The following is a 20547-nucleotide window of genomic DNA, read 5'->3' as shown; positions in this document are numbered from 1 at the left end:
CATAGCACTGATGCAACAAGCTAATATATAGCTGCTAATGTCATTTCCGAGCTTGTATTGAATGTTGAGACTCCTCCCCTGTCTTAAAGATTGAGTGAGTTGGGTATAGGGGTGAGTGCACTCCTGGTTTTCTGATCATTAAAAATAAATAACTGTAAAATTAATGATATCCTAAATTGACATCCTGACTTCTGTGCTTGACACACTAATTTGCTCTCCTGCCATATGCGACTGTGCAGGGAGCAGGGTCTAACATGTTTTGCATTTATAATGTCAGTTTGTTGCAAAGTGTATTTATGTATGCTTAATCTTGTATTTTCCTCTTTACAGATGAGGGAATTGATTCTATCAGCTTCTACGAGTATGGTTTTAAAGACTTGGCCACCATATTTTTTTACATGTTGATAGCTATCATTCTACATGCTGTGATACAAGAATATATTCTGGATGTAAGTGAAAAATGTTTCTTTGCATATTTGATTATAGTTCCTAGGAAAACATTTGATGCGGGTGACTCAAACTCCAGTACAGCACTTCCTCAGTGCTGCACTGCTGGAGGTGCTGTTTTTCACGAGTGGCAGAGGCTGCGAACCAGAGAGTCGGCGTTGAGAGGGCGGCCAGGGAGCAGCAGAGGCCACCCTAAGATGACCCCAATTGGGTCACGCGGCCCTACGTCAGACCCAGCACGAAACTACTTAAAAGCAAAACTCGTGATACTAAATATAAATATGGACGCCATTAACTGATTGTTAAAGTGGAATGACTTAAGATGGGGCAATTTAAGACTGGGCTTAACTGTATTAAGTCTTGTAACTAGAGCTCCCTGTTCTAACTTGAGGCGTTCAGGCCTGCCATGCCCCAGCCTCCTCTCTGCTGTTTATGTCAGGGAGGTATCTTCAAGGAGCTGGACACCTCCTTGAACCCCAGGTACTGAGATCAGGGGCTGGCTGTTGGAGCAGGTGGACGGCCTTCCTCATGGCAGTTTAATCCTTGCTCCTGTACAAGAGTCTGGGTCTGTCTTCTCTTCATTACCAGCTGTGGTGCAGTGGGTATCTTTCTCAACTGGGTCAAGAGATTTTGGGCTTCAGTCCTATTCCAGAGATTTGAGCCCACAAGCAAGGTTGAAACTCCAGGTGCCTTACTGATGGAGCACTCCACTGTTCAAAGAAGTTTTAAACCAAGGCCCTGTCTGCTTTCTCAGGTGGATTTAAAAGATCCCATGGCAGCCTTCAAAGGAGACCAGGGCATTCTCCAGTGTCCCTGCTAATATTTACCTTGCTTGAAAAACAGATTATCTGGCCATTATCGCAGTGCTGTTTGTGGGAGCTTGCTGTACACATTACAACAGTAACTATGTTTCAAAAAATATTTCGCTAGCTGTAAAATACTTTAGAACATCCCTGAAATTGCTGTATAAATGAAATTTTTTTATTTGTGTATGCAATGCACATTTTTGTTCTCATGCATGTCCATCATGCTAAAAGTGAATTTTGTATGCATACTTATTCCTCTGACTGACTCTTCAATTCACTCCCAGCTTGGTCCCCCTAACTGCACCTCCCAGGTGTGTGTGTATGAGAAGCATCAGCCCTGCTCATTAACTTGGAATATTGGCAATTTGTTTTTTTTTTGCTACTATAAGAATTTTATTGCTTTTCTTTTTGCCTTGCTTTATTTAATGTGCTAAAATAAAAATATTAACTTAAAATGTTCCAAAATATATAACTGTTTGATTTCATTTGCTAAAATATGAATTTTCCTGAACCTAATCTTAAAACAACAATGAGACTCGTGTTGCAAGAACAATTTGAACTATAATGTGCAGCTGTATAAATGTATTTAATTCCAGTGCTGTCATTCCTAATGGCTATTTCATTATTAAGTATGTGTTGGACAATGGCCATGAAAAGCTAACCTGGAATAAAAGTGAATTCTCCTGAACCCAATCTGTAAATAAAAAGAATCCTGTGACATTGATTTGCTCAACGAATAGGAAATAAGATGTACAATCTACTAATAATACAGTCAATTTTTTTGGTGCAAATAAGTTGAATTATCCTGTAATTTACAGCAATGCAGTAACATACAAAAGTAGGAAGTTAAAATTAATTGATTAAACAATTTTAATAGAAGTGGAATCTAAATATATACTATTTCAAAAGGAGACTGTGACCTAGTGGTAATGTCGATAGACTGGTAATCCAGAGGCACAGGTGAATTGCTCTGGGGACATGGGTTCCATGGCAGCTGGTGGAATTTAAATTCAATTAATAAAAAATCTGGAATTGAAAGCTAGTCTTGGTAATGGTAAAACTGTCATCAATTGTTACAAAAACCCACCTGGTTCACGAATGTCCTTTTAGGGAAGGAAATCTGCCATCTTTACCTGGTCTGGCCTACATGTGACTCCAGATGCACAGAAGTGGCCTAGTAAGCTGCTCAGTTCAAAGGAAATTGGGGATGGGCAGCAAATACTGGCCTTGCCAGCGACACGCACATCCCATGAAAGAATAAGAAAAAAAATTCCATTGCCGCTGTTCCTAGTGGGCATGTCAATATATATATAAATAGTGGACAGGATGGCAGCATCTCAAAAAATGAATAGTTTATGCACAAACCCCACCTGTAAATTAGAATGAACTCTTCTGACCCATAAATACTGAATACATTTTTCCCCAACTATAAATAATTTAATGAATCCTTCTGACCCCAAACTGTAAATAATTAATAAATTGTGTCCAACCAATAAGTATTTAAAGAATGGTAGCACAACAAAAATAGCAAATGCAATATATGTCTGCGCATCTATTTAATTCTCTTGTTAGTGCTCCCACTGCCAGTAATGGCTTATGGATAAACATTATAATGGATGTCAACCTGTAAGTATTAATAAATTATATAAAAGCAAGCGAGAGTTCTGTGTCCCCTCCTTTTTAGGAAGGCCCATCGAATTAAGTGCCATTTGGGTACTTAACTGGATAGTAGCAGGCATTCCCCGGGATTGAGGATCCCGAGGGTGAAATTTCAGCTGGCAGAGAGCTGCTGACCAATTAGAGGCCAGCAGCTCTATTGAATGGCAGTGCCACTGGGGAGGGGTTGGCTGCTGCCAGTATCACACCCACCCAAGGCCCAATGTTATCACTGGATCCTGGGCCACAGATGAGTCTTCGTGGGAGGTCGGTCAATGAGGGCTTCTTGGGGGAGGGAATTGGCAGCAAGTGAAGGGGGTTGGTTCACAGCGGGCCCAATCCCCCTCCCTTCCTGATGCCAGGTTCCTTGATTAGGCCTTAGAATGAGGGATCCCCAGCCCATCTGGGAGCCCACAAGTGACCCTGCAAGAGCTTGCTTGTTCCCCTGCATGGGTGAGATCCATAATGCTGCTGGGTTTTATCCCAGTGGCGGTGGAATGAAGCCCTTACGTGGATATTAATTGCTCACTTAAGGGCCTGAATTGGTGGTGGGCCATGGGCCTTCCCACCAGTGACTTAATTGGGGTGTGTGGAGGCAGGAAGGTGGTGAGGTCCCCACCCGCAATCCTCCCACCTGATTGGGGGATTTGATCCCCCCCACCCTCCACTACAACGCCACCAAACTCACCATGGGGAAGGGCATTAAATTCCACTCTTGGTGTCTGTGCCGCCTTTTTGAAAAAGCTCCCCCAGCCCCCCCGACCCACCCCCCCGGCAAATAGCCCTGTAAATGTTTCCTTTTTAAGTATTTATCCAGTTGCATTTTGAGAGTTGCCATTGAATCTGCTTCCACCACCCTCTTAGGCAGTGCATAAACTTACTCCTAATACACTATCTCATAAAATCCCGCAGGGTGTGCAGGAATGCTGTTATTGCTGATGGTAGACCCGTTTATAAAACATTTACAATACCTCTCCAGCCCAGCCATTAATTAATTGGATGATACCTTCCATCGATATGAGGTGCTTGTCCATTAAAGACACCCAGCTCTACCTCTCCCAAATCTCTTATCCGCTGCTCCACTACCTCTGTTATCCGATCCCTTGTCCAATGTCTATTCGTAGATGAATTGCATTTTCCTTCAGTTAACTATCAGGAAAACTTGCAGCCCATTTCTTTCACTCAGCCATGGAGTCCATTCCTTTGCCAGCAATTCCTCTTTCTTGGCCAGTGCCTCATGTTGATACTGACTGTTCAGTGTCAGCATTTTTTAAAAAATTGATTGTTGGGCTGTGGGTGTCGCTGGCTGGGCCAGCATTTATTACCCATCCCTAATTGCCCTTGAGTAGGTGGTGGTGAGCTGTCTTTTTGAACCGATGCAGTCCATGTGGTGTAGGTACACCCACAGTGCTGTTAGGGAGGGAGTTCCAGGATTTTGACCCAACGACAGTGAAGGAACGACAATATATTTCCAAGTAAGGATGGTGTGTGGTTTGGAGGGGAACTTGCAGGTGGTCCTGTTCCCATGCGTCTGCTACCATTGTCCTTCTAGATGGTAGTGGTTGTGGGTTTGGAAGGTCTAAGGAGCCTTGGTGAGTTCCCGCAGTGCATCTTGTAGATGGCACACACTGCTGCCACTGTGCTTCGGTGGTGCGCAGAGTGAATGTTTGTGGGAGGGGTGCCAATCAAACGGGCAGCTTTGTCCTGCATGGTGTCAAGCCTCTCGAGTGTTGTTGGAGCTGTATTCATCCAGCAAAGTGGAGAGTATTCCATCACATTTCTGACTTGTGCCTTCTTAGATGGTGGACAGGCTTTGGGGAGTCAGGAGATGTGTTACTCGCCACAGGATTCCTAGCCTCTGACCTACTGTTGTAGCCACAGTATTTATATAACTAGTCCAGTTCAGTTTCTGGTCAATGGTAAACCCCAGGCTGTTGATAGTGGAGTATTCAGCAATGGTAATGCCATTGAATGTCAAGGGGCAATGGTTAAATTCTCTCTTGTTGGAGATGGTCATTGCCTGCCACTAGTGTGGCATGAATGTTACTTGCCACTTGTCAGCCTAAGCCTGGATATTGTCTAGGCCTTGCTGCATTTGGACATGGACTGCTTCAGTATCTAATGAGTCACGAATGGCGCTGAACATTGTGCAATTATCAGTGAACATCCCACTTCTGACCTTGGGCTGGAAGGAAGGTCATTGATGAAGCAGCTGAAGATGGCTGACTGAGGACACTACCCTGAGGAACTCCTGCAGTGATGTCCTGGACCTGAGATGACTGACCTCCAACAACCACAACCATCTTCCTTCGTGCTCTGTATGACTCTAGCCAGCAGACTGTTTTCCCGCTGATTCCCATTGACTCCAGTTTTGCTAGGGCTCCATGATGCCACACTTGGTCAAATGCTGCCTTGATGTCACACTCATCTCACCTCTGGAGTTCAGCTCTTTTGTCGATGTTTGAATCAAGGCTGTAATGAGGTCAGGAGCACAGTGACCCTGGCGGAACCCAAACTGAATCGTTGAGCAGGCTATTGCTAAGCAAGTACCATTTGATAGCAAGGTCGATGTCCCCTCCTATCACTTCACTGATGTTTGCGAGTAGACTGATAAGGTAGTGATTGGCTGGGTTGGATTTATCTTGCTTTTTGTGTACAGGATGTACGTGGGCAATCCACATTGTCGGGTAGATGCCAATGTTGTAGCTGTACTGGAACAGCTTGGCTAGGGGCATAGCAAGTTCTGGAGCACATGTCTTCTGCACAATTGCCGGAATCTTGTCAGGACCCATAGCTTTTGCAGTATCCAGTGTCCTCAGCCTTTTATTGATGTCACATGGAGTGAATTGAATTGGCTGAAGACTGGCATTGTGATGTTGGGGATCTCCTGGAGGAGGCCGAGATGGATCATCCACTTGACACTTCTGGCTGAAGATTGTTAAAATGCTTCAGCCTTGGCTTTTGCACTAATGTGCTGGGCTTCTCCATCATTTGAGGATGGGAATATTTGTGGAGCCGCCTCCTCCAGTGAGCTGTTTAATTGTCCACCACCATTCACGACTGCATGTGGCAGGGCTGCAGAGCTCAGATCTGATACGTTGGTTGTGGGATCACTTACTCTGTCTATGGCTTGCTATGTATGCAGTATGGCACACATGTAGTCCTGTGTTGTAGCGTCACCAGGTTGACACCTAACTTTTAGGTATGCCTGATGCTGTTTCTGGCATGTCCTCCTGCACCAGGGTTGATCCTTGACTTGGTGGTAATTTTAGAGTGGAGGATATGCAGGGCCATGAGGTTACAGATTGTGGTTGAGTACAGTTCGTTTGCTGCTAATGGCCCACAGTTGCCCACTCGAGTCGCTAGATCTGTTCAAAATCTATCCCATTTAGCATGATGGTTGTGCCACACCACAAGATGGAGGGTATTCTCAGTGTGAAGATAGGACTTTTTCCTCACAAGGACTGTGCGGTAGTTATTCCTACCCGTACTGTCATGAACAGATGCATCTGTGGCAGGCAGGTTGGTGAGGATGAGGCCAAGTATATTTTTCCCTCTTGCTGGTTCCCTCGATACTAGGCGTGGCCCAGTCGAGCAGCTGTATCCTTTAGGAGTCGACCAGCTCGTTCTGTCGTGGTGCTACTGAGCCACTCTTCGTGATGGGCATTGAAATTCCCCCCCCCACCCAGAGTAAATGCTGCACCCTTGCCACCCTCCGTGCTTCTTCCAAGTACTGTTCAATATGGAGGAGTACTGATTCATGAGCTGAGGGAGGGCGGTATGTGATAATCAGTAAGAGGTTTCCTTGCCCATGTTTGATCTGGTGCCATGTGACTTCATGCGGCCTGGAGTCGATATTGAGGGTTTCCAGGGCAACTCCCTCCCAACTGTATACCATTGTGCTGCCACCTCTGCTGGATCTGTCCTGCTGGTAGGACAGCACATACCCAGGGATGGTGATAGTAGTGTCTGGGACATTTTCTGTGAGGTATTGTTACGGACAGGAGGGGTACTAATTTAAACAGCCCTGATTTCTCCCCTCTCTACCGGTCTGTAAACAGATGTTTTTGATTTCTGATTTCCCCCTTAATAAATGGTGATGTAGTGTCCCCAACCCTTCAGTTTGGAGAGATCCAATCCCCAATTAATAACCCCACAGCAAACGTGAGATAAGGAATATTAAGAGGGTTGGTTTATTTTACACACACACCCAAAATGTGGAAAGGGGTTTTGCCACATCCGCTCATATTGCACTCATACAATAATAGAAGGATAATGGAAATAAAGGGGTACAGGGCAAGACCGCAATAAAAATAAGAGTTATGGTTTCACGTGAGTCTAGAATCAAAACTCCAATGGTGTATTCCTTCAGCGTTTAGCAGGCTGAAACTATTGCAGAGTGATGAGTCTTTCCAGAAACGAGGACTATTCCCGATGGAAGAGAGCACATAGAGATGAATTAGTCTTAATAGGCCCAGATGTAGGAGTTCCAATGTTCCTGTAGTTCAGTGTAGTTTAGGGCCGGGCAGTTTATCTGGACAGAGTTCTTTCTGCTGCTACCTGTTAGATGGTAAAATGATAGACTGCCAGGGTTCAGTTCCACATGGCAATATTACAGGTTCTAGCAGCTTGGGGGGAGGTCATGTGACATACCTCCACCATTTCTCCTGGGTGTTGGATGAAGGATGTATTTTCCCAGGTCTGGGATCTTATGTTTAATAGATCTGTCAGGATCCCTTTTGTCTTTGCAGACATATCTCCATTGGTGAGAGCTATGCCTTAGAAATGTAAAGGGTGTTGGTGCATTTCTTTGGAATTTGATTTTCTACAGTCACAGGGGGCATTAGTGCCTCTTTAAAGGTAACAAGATCCCTGCTGGTTTCTGAAGGTTAGAAATTCCTCTGGTATGAGTCAACGTTCTGACATGCCTCTGTCCGTTTTTCAAATGGAATAATAATTTTGTGAAGTAGCCAGTTTGATGTAGATAATTATTTCCTGTTTTTTGGATGGAACTGTATGATTCTAACCCTTTTTGTTTTTTTATCCCATCATCAGTGGTGTGTCTTCAGCTGCCCAGGATGCAGGCTCCAGAAATTCTGTCCCTTAATTCCTCTTTAAGATTCCCTTAAAACTCTTCTTTTGTCGACCATCCTACTAACTCTCCCTTTGGTCCACAGTCTTTCTTTTTTGTTTAGATAATTTTTTGATGTTAAAGGCACTATAGAAGCAGGTCAATGCATCTTTCCCCCACCATTCCTTTCTTTAAAGCCATCATAACTCTCGTTCCTGTTCACATCTCATCCCATCAAACAATTCCTAAATTTTTACTGTTCCTCTCCATGCTATCCAATCCGCCACTTTACTAATATCCAGTTTCCCACTTGCCACAGACATCCATTTCCCACTTGCTGCCTCTGTACCTGCTTTCTTCCGCCTTGCCCCCTTAATGCCTTTAAACCACCTCGCCACTGTTTCAATTAGATTAAGTTTCTTCTGAGAACTGAGACACACCATTGTTCATTCATGGTAATTGTAATCTTTGCTATTCTTCGCTTCCAGAAACATTTCCATTGGGCTATACCTATATGTTTGCCCTTGAAAACAGACCTTTTGTATGGCAAACCATAGCCATGGAGTCAAATTAATACAGATCTTCTGTTGGACACAGATCCATGAGTCAAATGAATATAGCACAATGCAAGTGTGTACTTGACACCCCAGCCATAGAATTGTATATCAAAAGAAAAAGTAGACCTGGCCCAAATCCTGTCCTCAGGCTCGGCTGTCAACCGAAGCACCACTATCTCAAATTGATTCCGCCTCCTATGCCAGAAGGCATTGAACTACTTGTGAAGATATGCGAAAAAGAGACACTTCAACAGTTTTCTTTTGCTTGGCTGCCATTCATACTCAGTATGGTGGAAATTGATGGTACAACTTGGGCCATTCAAACAATATATTAAACTCGATTAGATCAGGTATCAGCTATAGGTTTATTAATTAACACAACTCATACAACTTTGTTTAGGTTTAGCCATTGCACATCTATGTGATATGCAAGCCCTTGAATGTTGCCACTACAAACAAAGGATCCAAACAAAGGTGAACTAGATATTTCAGTTTTGCTGGATTGCTTCCAAAATGAGGAAAGCACAATTTCAATTAGCTGCTGATGGATGGATACAAAGGGGAACTGTGAAGAAGACTCTCTCTGAATTGTAGAATAAATGCACAAACCTTTGCACAAACATCTGGTCATGTAATCAAAAGAACAAGAATTGTAGATATTCAGAATGTATCTTCCATTTCTAGCACCAGATTGGAGAATTGCATTGCTTTTAACCTGCATTTTAACCAGCCAGGTTTACGTTTTTAACTTAAGGTTGCAGGATAAATCTCTCACATTCTTTCCTTATCATTTTATCTCTTTTTCAGAAAATAAACAGACGGCTGCATTTGTCCAAAACGAAGCACAGTAAATTCAATGAATCTGGCCAGCTGGCTTTCTTCTATTTGTTCTCCTTTATCTGGGGAGGAAGCATCCTGACTGGAGTAAGAATATATCATATATTTCATTCTAGAATTTATACTAAATTATAAAGGCTCTAGCTTACTGACTTTTTAACATTTTTTTTCTCCCCAGGAAAAATTTACAACAGATCCTACTCTTTTATGGGAACGATATCCACACTCTCACATGTTGTAAGCACACTTTGCTGATTTTTAAATGTAAAGCAAACACTTTGTATAAAAATTGCTATTATGTTGTTCTGAAAATGGAATCATTATTTAGGAGAAGTAACTAGGAATTCCTAAGTAGTTCTATTCCATGTTTAACCTTTAAAGCTGTGTTCAGCCATTCCAGTAGAGTGAACGTCACAGGTTGATGCTATTTATGCTGGGTCTTGTTGCAGCACATCTACATGATAACATAGATGTATGAGTGTTTACCAACTATGGCTTTTCCTATCTCCACTTTGTGCTTGCCAACATGCAGCATATACACCTTCCCTGATGGCCTAGTAGATGACAAGACCACTTATTGCAACACTTAAGCCATTTAGGCCAGGTTTAGAAATACCAGCCTTGATTTGTGATTGTAATAGGCTAGGTTTTCTAAACTGGAGCAGTAGCTGGGTTACCCATGATGGAGGGGTTCCTATTTCCTTGTCTTTTATTGTGAAATTGGTAAATACCTGTTGTTTTTCCTCCATTTGTTAACATGTCATGAATTAACTGATGAAAAATAAGCATAATCTTTTTTGACTCAGAGGAATTTCACACAGCAGGCTGTTTATCTAGTAATTCTTGCTCAAAATTGCATGTATGGGCATGAATTGAAAACAGAATCAACAGTAGCAATGATACTCTCCACAGCTAAATAGCCTGTTGATTCTTCATGGTCTAGGTAAACACATGAACATAACTTGGGTGAAATGTTGGAGGGCTATGGGTTCCAATGGAATTGTACTCCAGCAAGATTTAGCATTTTTAGGAGAGGAGAGAAGATTAAGGAAAGGATTAAATAGAGCTTTGACAGTGTTGATAAAAGCAAATAAGAAAATAGTGTGTAAACTAGAAAATATAGTTACTTATTGCATTTGATATCAGTACACATACCTACAATTCCCTGTTCCCAGTTGCAACTCCATGTTAAAATACTCACTTTCTCTTTAAGTATTCCGGATCCTTTATTTTCTCCTTCCAACAGATTTATTTTTCAAAACCCTGGTTGAAGGACTCATTCATGGATACTACATAACAGGTGTTTCAACCAAAAGGAAATTAATCTTTTTGAAAATTTTGGTTTAATATTGTTACAATTGAACTTAATTTGAAACATCTTGATCAATGGGGGAGACAGTTTGGTCCGGTATAGAATTTGTTGTAATTTATTACTGATTGGAGCCTTCCCTCTTGGACAAGGGAAGTGGCTTTGTGAAAGATGACTTAAAGGAGGAGAGGGGAGAAACCTGCCAGGTGGAAGAAATATTTTTTAAAAAAAAGAGGGAACAGAACAATTGAACTTGCAGAAGAAGATTTGAGTAAGAAGCCATCAAACCCAATAACCCTGAATATAGTTCTGTGACATAGTTATAAAGTGCAGTGGGACTATGTATGTCATAACTTAAGCTGTTAGTATCCCGAACAAGGTATTACTTGTGTAGTAATAGATTGTGGAGAAAGTTTAGGCTACTTGTTGATATGCACGTATTATCTCCCCTAATCCGATTATTTGTATGTATAGTTGCCAAAATTACATTGAGGTACTTTCTCTCTCACCTTCCCCTCCCTCAATTCATATTGGCTTCTCAAGGACAATTAGGGATGGGCAATAAATGCTGGCCTAGCCAGCGATGCCTACACCCTGTAAAGGGATAAAAAAAATACCTTTTCTTTAAAAAAAAAATGAAAGTTGTCTGGAACTTCTTTTATGAATACCCTTTACCTCTACTGGCTACTGAGCAGTGGGAAAATATACAAATATTGACCTGTCATGGGTCTGCATATGATAATTCTGAGAACATGGCTACACATACTTGTCACTGATGTCTTTGTGTTATTGATTCTCATCTGCTATTGGCCTCCCTAAACTCTTTTTGCATCTCCTTGTCTTCCTCCATTTCTCCCCCTTTGTTTTGAATGGGAGGTAGTATGGCAGGGAAAGCAGGTCCAGGCAGCATTGAGTGGCAGTATCAGGGAGCATGCACCCCTCAGAGCCACCCTTTTATTTCCTCTCCCAGTCACTTGTGCTTCTCCATCCCCTTCGCTCCATATCACCTTTCCATTACCCCTTCACATTTCCACCATTCATTTTGTTTTTAGGTTGCTTTTTTGCAACCTATCCCCACCCAACCTCTTTTTGAATTGCCTGCTTAACCCCTGTATCCTCTCCAGTGCCACTCTCCTGACCCTTAACTTTCTATCCACTCTTGTCTCCGTCCACACTTGTCACTCACCCTTAGGGATAAGGAGGCCCCTCTCCCTACTCATCCTCTTCTGAAACAATTGACTGTGCTATGCCTCCATGGGCAGCAGCACAAAAGAAGCCATTTTTATCTGTAAGCTTTAATGGTGACTGTTGGCAAACTGTTCAACCACAAGAGGCATCACAGTTGAGCTCAATCTATAATCATGTCAATGTGTGCGTTTTTCTAGCTGGTTAATGGTTAAAAAATGGGAATTCCAGTTGACTTTGTCCTCTTGAATCTAAGGGTTGTAAGAGGAGGTTGCAAGATCAATTGTCTCACCCTAACTGAGAACCAGTTCCAAAGAAGAGTCATACTGGACTCGAAACATTAACTCTGTTTCTCCCTCCACAGATGCTGCCAGACCTACTGAGTTTTTCCAGCACCTTGTTTTTATTTCCAATCCCAAGCCTCTGCAGTATTTTGCTTTGGTTTTAGTATGAAGTTCTGTGTAGTCCTGCTTGAAGCCCCAGCAGCGCCTACTACTGAGTTCTAGTGCTGCTGGGACTGCTCAAGCTGCTGGCCAATCAGATTGGCCAGCAGCTCTCGAGGGCAGGACTTCCTCCGACCGAGGGGTGGAAGTCCCACCCTCTACCTGATTAGCCTGCTGGCAGTGTGTTACGCCTGTGGGGCGACCTATAGCAGCGAGTTTAATTAAAGCGGAAATCTACTGATTTAATCTTGTGTTTACAATGTACTAAATTGGAAAGAGTAAGAAAGAAGGAACTTGTGCTTATCACATCCTTAGGTCATTCAAAAACTCCTCAAGTGATAATTTTTTTTTTATACTCACTGTTATATATTGTCCAGTGTGGAACTAAGACAAGCAAGCCAGCTGTCTTATTTGAACTGATCTATCTGATCTGAGCCAGTAAGGCAACAATGTTGCGGCATTGGTATTACTGAGCTAAGAAAGGGAAATAAAGCACCCAACAGTTCCACTTAATAACACCGTCCAATAATTCTGGGTAGAAAGTATGCCTGTGGGCAACTTAAGTGAGGACACGTTGGAATAAAAGAGAGTCCCACAGGACCAAAAAATTACTTGGGCTTATTTGGAGAGTAGCCACATGGATGAGATATCAGAGTGGTGCCAAAATGGTGTGGATGGTGTAACAATTACAACTTTCAAGACTAAGCTAGATAGATTTTTATTAGGTAAGGGTATTGAGGGTTGTGGAGCAAAGGTGGCTAAATGGGGCTGAAATAGAGATTAGCCATGATCCAATTGAATGTTGGAGCTTACTCAAGGAGCTGAATTGCTTACTCCTGAGTGCAAGAATCAAGGCTTTCAAGGGAGGGAATGAGGAAACAAACTTAGGGAAGAGAATAATACTTTAATAGCAACCAGATTGTATACATCTGTTTGAAAATGTGGTTCCCAAAAAAATACGTTTTCATTTAAGTTACATCTGATTGATCATTCATTTTGAATCACAGTAACTCAGTGTGTGGAGGATCATGGGCACAGACTTCTTTGTTTTAAAACCTAATACATGTTTTCAAAACCTGAAATATGTATAATTGTTTATTATATAGCTGCTATACTATACTCTCAATATATTATTTGGTCCAGCTTTCAGGTGAAATTTTTCTACATTTGCCAGATTGCATATTGGCTCCACGCGTTACCAGAGCTCTATTTTCAGAAAGTTAGAAAGGTAATTGTATACACATTTGTTATTTACACTATCAAAAATTATCTAAACAAGTAAAACCAAATTTGTCAACAGAATTTTCATAGTGCAAAAAAAGTGCCGTAGGTGGAAACTCAATGTTAGAGTGGCTCAGTAACCTTTATGACCATGCAGTGTTTGGATGTCTGAGGAACTGATGCACCTTAAATGTTCAAAAGGAATGTTGAATTATATGCAAATTCCACTGAACTGACTGTCCAATTCCTTGCTGTTGTGTAACTCTTACACTTAACGCAAATATTATAGAACCCACAAGTATATTTTTTAAAAATGACTATCAGTTATGTGACCGCTTCTAAGTCCTGTAGCTATTTTGCTACTTATGCAGAGATTTTAACACTACTTTCTTGGTAAGACTACCTCCCTCATTCTGTGCACCAAGTGGTTATCCATTCTTGGAAGTTTCAGCTTCCACCTTTTTTTAATTTACTTCCTGCCTCTTAGTCCGCTTGATTTCTCTGCCCTTTATCCTCACTCATCACATCATTCCTGAACTCATAGCCAGCCCCTTGACCTCACCATCTCATACATTGATGTGAATATTTATGACCATTTTGTCTCTTTTATCATTCCCATCTCCCTGCCTATTTTATACTCCACTATAGTTAACTTCATGCTAAAATTATTTTCCCATGTCTGTCAATAATTGGATCTCCAAACTCCAATGTCTCCCTCCTCTGGCTTTCAGCGATCAATGCTGCTGTTGATCTGCAAAAGAATCTTTCAATTCTGCCTTCAATATCCTCATCCTGCTTAAGGCACTAACTAATATCAGGTTCCACATGTATTCTGATGACATTCAGTTTTGCCTCTCCAAGATCTTAACCTCAGCTTTATGTTTAACTCAGTAGTGAGTTTCAAGTATTAGATTCTATTAACTACCAAGGCCATTTACTTACAACTTCACAACATTGCCCATGTATACTCTTATCTCACTCCACTAGTCAAAACTCTGTGCCTTCGACAGCTGTTGGTGCTTCTTCTACAATGTCTTTCGTGCAAGTATCCTGCTTTCCTTTCTCTATAGGGTACAAGTTTCTAACACCTCGACTACCTGTGTCCTATCTGGCATTCCCAGCTGCAGTCTTACCCCATTGTACCTCTGCAACCTTCTCCAGTCCTGTGCTCTCTCTCATGACCTCTCTGATCTCTTGATTGTACTTTCCTCTTTTGGTCATTAGAGCATTCAGTTACCTTGATCCTGTTCCTTGAAACGTAGAAAATATGAGCAGAAGTAGGTCATTCGAGCCTGCCCCATCATTCAGTGTGGTCATGACTGATCCTCTATCTCCAGCTCCCTCCCCATACCACTTGATGCTTTTAGTGTCTAGATATCTATTTCCTTCTTAAATATATGCAGTGACTTGGCCTCCACAGCCTCCTGTGGTAGAGAATTCCAGAGGTTTGCCACTCTCTAGGTGAAGAAATTTCTCCCTCATCTGAGTCCTGAATGGCCTAGCCCGTATCCTCAGATTGTAACCCTCTTGTTCTAGACCCCCCAGCCAGGAGATACATCATCCCTACATCCAGTCTGCCCAGTCCTGTCAGAATTTTATATGTTTCAATGAGATCCCCTTTCATTCTTCTGAACTCCAGTGAATACAGGCCTAGTCGGCCCAATCTGTCCTCATATGACAATCCTGCCATCCCAGGAATTGGTGTGGTGAACTTTCGCTGCACTCCCTCAAGTATATCCTTTCTTAGGTAAGGAGACCAAAACTGCACATACTGCTCCGGGTGTGATCTCACCAAGGCACTGTACAGCTGCAATAAGACATCCTTGCTCCTGTATTCAAACCCTCTTGCAATGAAGGCCAACATACCATTTGCCTTCCTCACCGCTTGCTGCACCTGCATGCTTGCTTTCAGTGGTGTACAAGGACATCCAGCTCCCTTTGTACATCAACAATTTTCAATCTATCACCATCTAAATAATACCCTGCCATTCTGTTTTCCCTAATGAAGTGGATAACTTCACACTTACCTACGTTATACTGCCATGTATTTGCCCATTTACTCAACTTATCTAAATCGTCTTGATGCCTCTTTACATTGTCCTCACCACTTACATTCTCACCTTGTTTTGTGTTGTCAGCAAACTTGGAAATATTACATTTGGTTCCCTCATATGTCATATATTGTGAATAGTCGGAGCCCAGGTACTGATCCCTGCAGTACTCCACTAGTCACCAACTTCCACTCCGAGAAAGACCCATTTATTCCTACTGTTTCCTGACTGCTAACCAGTTCTCAATCCATGCCAATATATTATCCCAATCCCATGTGCTTTAATTTTGCACACTAATCTGTTATTTGGGCCTTTATCAAAAGCTTTCTGAAAATCCAAATACATCATATCCACAGGCTCCCCCTTATCTATTCTACTAGTTACAGCCTCAAAGAACTCCAGTAGGTCTGTCAAACATGATTCCCTTTCATAAATCCACATTGACTTTCTCTAATCCTGTTGATATTTTCTAAGTGTCCAGTTATCACATTCTTTCTAATAGACTCTAGCATTTTCCCTGTTATTGATGTTATTGTAATTCCTTGTTTTCTCCCTCCCTCCTTTTTTAAATAGTGGGATAACATATGCCACCCTCTAATCTGCTGGGACTGTTGCTGAATCTAAAGAATTTTGGAAGATGACAACCAAAGCATCCACTATTTCCATGGCCCCCTCCTTTAGTACCCTAGGATGTAGTTTATCAGGCCCTGGGGATTTATTGGCTTTTCCTAACCCTCTCAATCACCCTCGCCAAATTCAAAAGCTATAAAACCAGCTGTTTTTGACCAAGCTCTCAGTCACTTCTCCTAAGCCTCAAAAAATGGCTTGATGCCTGCTCCTTTCTGAAGTTTGGGTCATTTTTCCCTGGCATTACATAAATACAAGTTGTTTCTGTTTTAAGTTCATTATGGAGAGTGTAAATAATACATGCTGTGCAACAGAGCAAGCTCGTTATGGGAATGCAGGAGCAATGGTATGCTGATCATGTCTTTCTTTGTGGCTTGTGAAATTTGTCATTAAGAGTCTCCACTGCTATGCAACATACATCACCATGGCCTGAGTCTGACACTTAAGGGCTGAGATGAAATTATAGGTTTAGTTTATAAAACATAGAAGGCAGATATTGCTGATGAAGAAACTAAGGATTGGCACTGCAGTGACTGGAAGCAATTATTTGAATGCTCATTTATCCAGAACTAACTATTTGCTACAGCTGGATTGCATTGATGGCAACAGTTACTGTGCAGCTCAGCTTCCATCTTATGGTACCGCCATTCTGCAAGGTATATTGTATATCCATGCTATATAGTCCAGAGGATAGTGGCAATAAACTTGGATGTTTCATGGTGATTATTTATGTAACATCTTACAGCTCCTGATAACCATGATCCGTGATCCATTTGGAGAGAAATCAAACCCAAAGGTGTTGGTTGTCTAATGAATAATTAGTGACACAACTCCTTAGGTGGGAGATAAGTGAGTTTGAGTTGACTCCAAGCTGACATGACTGTCATTGGAACACTCAATCTTTTTTGGCAGACCAGATACTCCATTATTTGACCCAGGCAAGTCTGCAAGGCCACTGTTAATAATTAGCGACATAGCTTCCTCAATATTTGGAGCTCTTGGGACTGTGATCCTTCACTGTTGCCTCCAGAAAATGTCGCAAGCCAATGCTACCTTGGGTAGAGTGTTCCTGGCTGGACAAGCAACTTTATGAGAGCTTTATGCTGAGAAGCTATGTGGATTTAGCTAGTTAGACTCTTGTGGTACTCCTGTGCACAATTGGGGATCCCACAAGCCTTTGCACCCAAACTCTGAATTTGGTACTTAGTACATGCCCCTGCTTCAAGAATCTTTTGCACTCCATGGCAAGCAAACTGAAGCTGCCTAATTTGATATTTTAGTTATTTGTTTTGGAGATGCTTGACAATAATGGTTTTTCCTATCTGCCAGATGCCTAACTTATCAAGAGAAACAATAGATACTAGTTTGAAATTTAATTCACAAATAAATTTGCCTTTTTTTTTTCTGTATTTAAGTGAAACTCATATTAGTGAAAGGCACTAATACATGGTGTGCATGCAAACTTATAGTAAATGAATACTGTGTATTATGTTTTTATTCATTGAACAGAAGTATTCTGCTGACTGAACAGTCTGCATAAAAAGGTGGAAGTAATGATTTGGAAACTTTTTCTCCACTCCACTTTAAAGGAGTGTTGATGACTTGATCTGGCGATGTTTGTGAATGCTTCCAGAGAGTGAAGAACAATAAATAGATCTTAATGACTGAAATCGTGTCGTTTAAAGTTCACCAGTTTTAAGCAAGATTATATAGGATGATTTTGAATGCAAGGAAATGATGTGTGGGCTCCTTTTATTGCATCATTAATATACCATTTATTTTGCTGTTAAATTATGTTTTGATTTTTGTATTCCTTTCTTGAAATCCTTCCACACAATTCCTCAAGTAAGAGAGCAGGCAGGCAAACAGCTGAGCAATCTGTTCCAAAGCTTCTGCTAATCCAGTTCTTCATCTTTACTACAAGATGTGCAAGAGTGGCTGAAGTGATACTCTTGACTTCTCCCTGCCTGTCGGAAAGGACCTGGTTTCCTTTTGGCTTCATCTCCTGATGACATGGCTGGTATTGGGAACAAACCCTGTGGGGAATTGAGGCAAATCTGCACCTGCTTCATGGCACACATGGTGTCTTTACGACTTCTTAATTTCTGTTCTGTTTCAAATTGTTGAATCTTGCAGGAGGATATCGCTCGACAGCTGTACTACATTTGCCTTTACATATTCCATATCACTGGTGCCTATATATTAAAGTAAGTTTTTAGCATATGCCTGATGCAGTTATTTTAAATGAGATACAATGATTAAATGTTGGTATTATTTCTGTATAATGGAACTCTGATTATTTGCCAAAAGGACCTCTCCTCTACCCTATTGTATTATTATGGAAAATATAATAGGTAATTTGGGTAATCAATACTCCTTTGAACAAGGAGCACATTGATTCACTGTTCAGGGGTGCAAGATGCCCCTTGTTTATGACCCTCCTTCTATTTTGTTTCTTTTCAGACCTTTATGGAGTTACTCTTAAGATAACAAAAATATTTTTTGAAAGGAAGCAGAATACAAGAGCCACCTGTTGATCAGTGCTCCCCTCTTGCATCCTTTTCCCCTGGTGATCTCTCCTAACTGTTGCCACTGACCTCTGCTCCCTTTAACACATGGTTCTCCTTGCATTCTATTTCTTTTCAAATCTTTTGATGCTAGAGGATATAACTAACTAAAAGATTTTGAAAGAAGTGGTACACTGGTACACAATGAAAGCAGTTGCTCAGACCGTTGTGCACAGCTATACATTGTGATCCTCTCATTGCTCCCTGCAACAGGGCCTACTAATATTTACTTCTGAAAACTCTTTTGGATAAATGAACAGAAATAATTGAAATTCCATTGTAATAAATTGGAATAAAATAACAAATAGATTACTTTGCAGCCTATAGGCTGGACCTTCATAATTTAACTTGCCCCTGACCATACTGGTTGTTGCTCAGGTAACTCATTTAGTCCAACTTGGATCACTGACCAATTTTCTCATTCTCCAATCTTTTTGCTTCAGAGTTAGCCTAAAAATACAATAAATTTGTCAATTGGATGTATCCTAGAGTTTTGAAAGTCATCTTGGATTAAGGAGATGGATTTTTCCATTAACTTTTTGAAAATATTGCTTACTTGCTAGGATACAGTACAGTGTATTTACATGATATATTTTTTGCTTGGGGTATATAGAACCAAATGCCAAATCAGTCAGCTAGGATGTAGTAAAGAAAGTTCTCTTAACTAGTTTCTAGGATAATGTGACCAATGTTTGACATTTGCCTAGTCAAACAAAGCGAATTTGCTTGGGAACCTCGTGATGTAAGAAGTTCTACATTTGATATTTGTTCGGTACTAGCAATCCACTTACTAGGAGTGCTTGCTTACAAACAAGTAGGCTTTTATGTTTTTTATGTAATATTATTGATGACATTGAACAAATGGAGAGTGCGGGTTCTTTCAAATAATTACTTCCTTTTTCTATTATCTCATGCACTGCCTTTAATCTCTTCTAACTGTATTTCTTGAGTGCAAACTTTACCATTTCCAATCTGACAATACATTTTCACACACACAATGTCCTGTGACAAGTTTAAGTGACTCCTGATGCCTTTGATGGCTAGTTTAATGAAATACATTGTATGGATGTGGCTTTTTCAAGGCTGGTATTCTGTTTAGAATAAAAGAACAGTCCAATATGACGTTTAGAAGTACACATCATTCTTGTGTCTTATTTAAGTTTGGTTTTGAGATTTTGTTTTTCTTATAGTCTTCACCGACTGGGCTTGATTCTCTTGGTGCCACATTACCTGGTCGAGCTCTTGTTTCATGCATCACGATTATTCTACTTTAGTGATGAAAACAAACAAAAGGGGTAAGTGTAGTTTTGTGGACTTTGCTCCTTTTTAGGTGTATAAGCAGTTTGCAGTACACCAGATGTTTTTCTCTTTTTACCATACATGTAGTTGTTCACCCCATGGCGCAGCAAATTTATCCTTTAAGTAGCTAAATTATTGGGCCCCTCCTTCAATCCAAGTTAGCTAATCTCAGTAAGGGCAGAAATAGTGGCAAGATGAAAAGAGATTTTAAGGAAATATGAAAAAAATAGCAGAAAATATAAAATTAAATAATTACATAAACACACCAAATATCAAAGCATAAAGTGGGTGCCCTTAGCCAAGTTGTTACAGTACAGCTACAATACCGGCATCTACCCGGCTATGTGGAAAATTGCCCAGGTATGTCCTGTACATACAAAACAGGACAAATCCAACCCAGCCAATTACCTCCCAATCAGTCTACTCTCGATCATCAGTTAAGTAATGGAAGGGGTCATCAACAGTGCTAGC

At 41.2% G+C, this 20547-nt stretch overlaps 1 protein-coding gene across 2 annotated transcripts in view; it reads left to right on the top strand.

Annotated features, from left to right (window-relative positions):
* The window catches only part of LOC144688447 (translocating chain-associated membrane protein 1-like 1), an 88175-nt gene that overhangs the window by 52479 nt on the left and 15149 nt on the right, over positions 1–20547 (top strand). For both annotated transcript variants that reach the window (XM_078554997.1, XM_078554998.1), the window contains exons 3-8: positions 331–449; positions 9345–9461; positions 9553–9611; positions 13455–13539; positions 18347–18417; positions 19968–20072. In XM_078554997.1, the coding sequence (XP_078411123.1) occupies positions 331–449; positions 9345–9461; positions 9553–9611; positions 13455–13539; positions 18347–18417; positions 19968–20072 (556 nt within the window). The remainder of the gene's footprint in view (positions 1–330; positions 450–9344; positions 9462–9552; positions 9612–13454; positions 13540–18346; positions 18418–19967; positions 20073–20547) is intronic.

Source organism: Cetorhinus maximus, chromosome 13 (genome assembly GCF_964194155.1).
Source record: "Cetorhinus maximus chromosome 13, sCetMax3.hap1.1, whole genome shotgun sequence".
NCBI classification, from domain to species: Eukaryota; Metazoa; Chordata; class Chondrichthyes; order Lamniformes; family Cetorhinidae; genus Cetorhinus; species Cetorhinus maximus.
The sequence above is the reverse complement of the archived record's forward strand: the minus strand, read 5'-3'. Positions and strand labels throughout refer to the sequence as shown.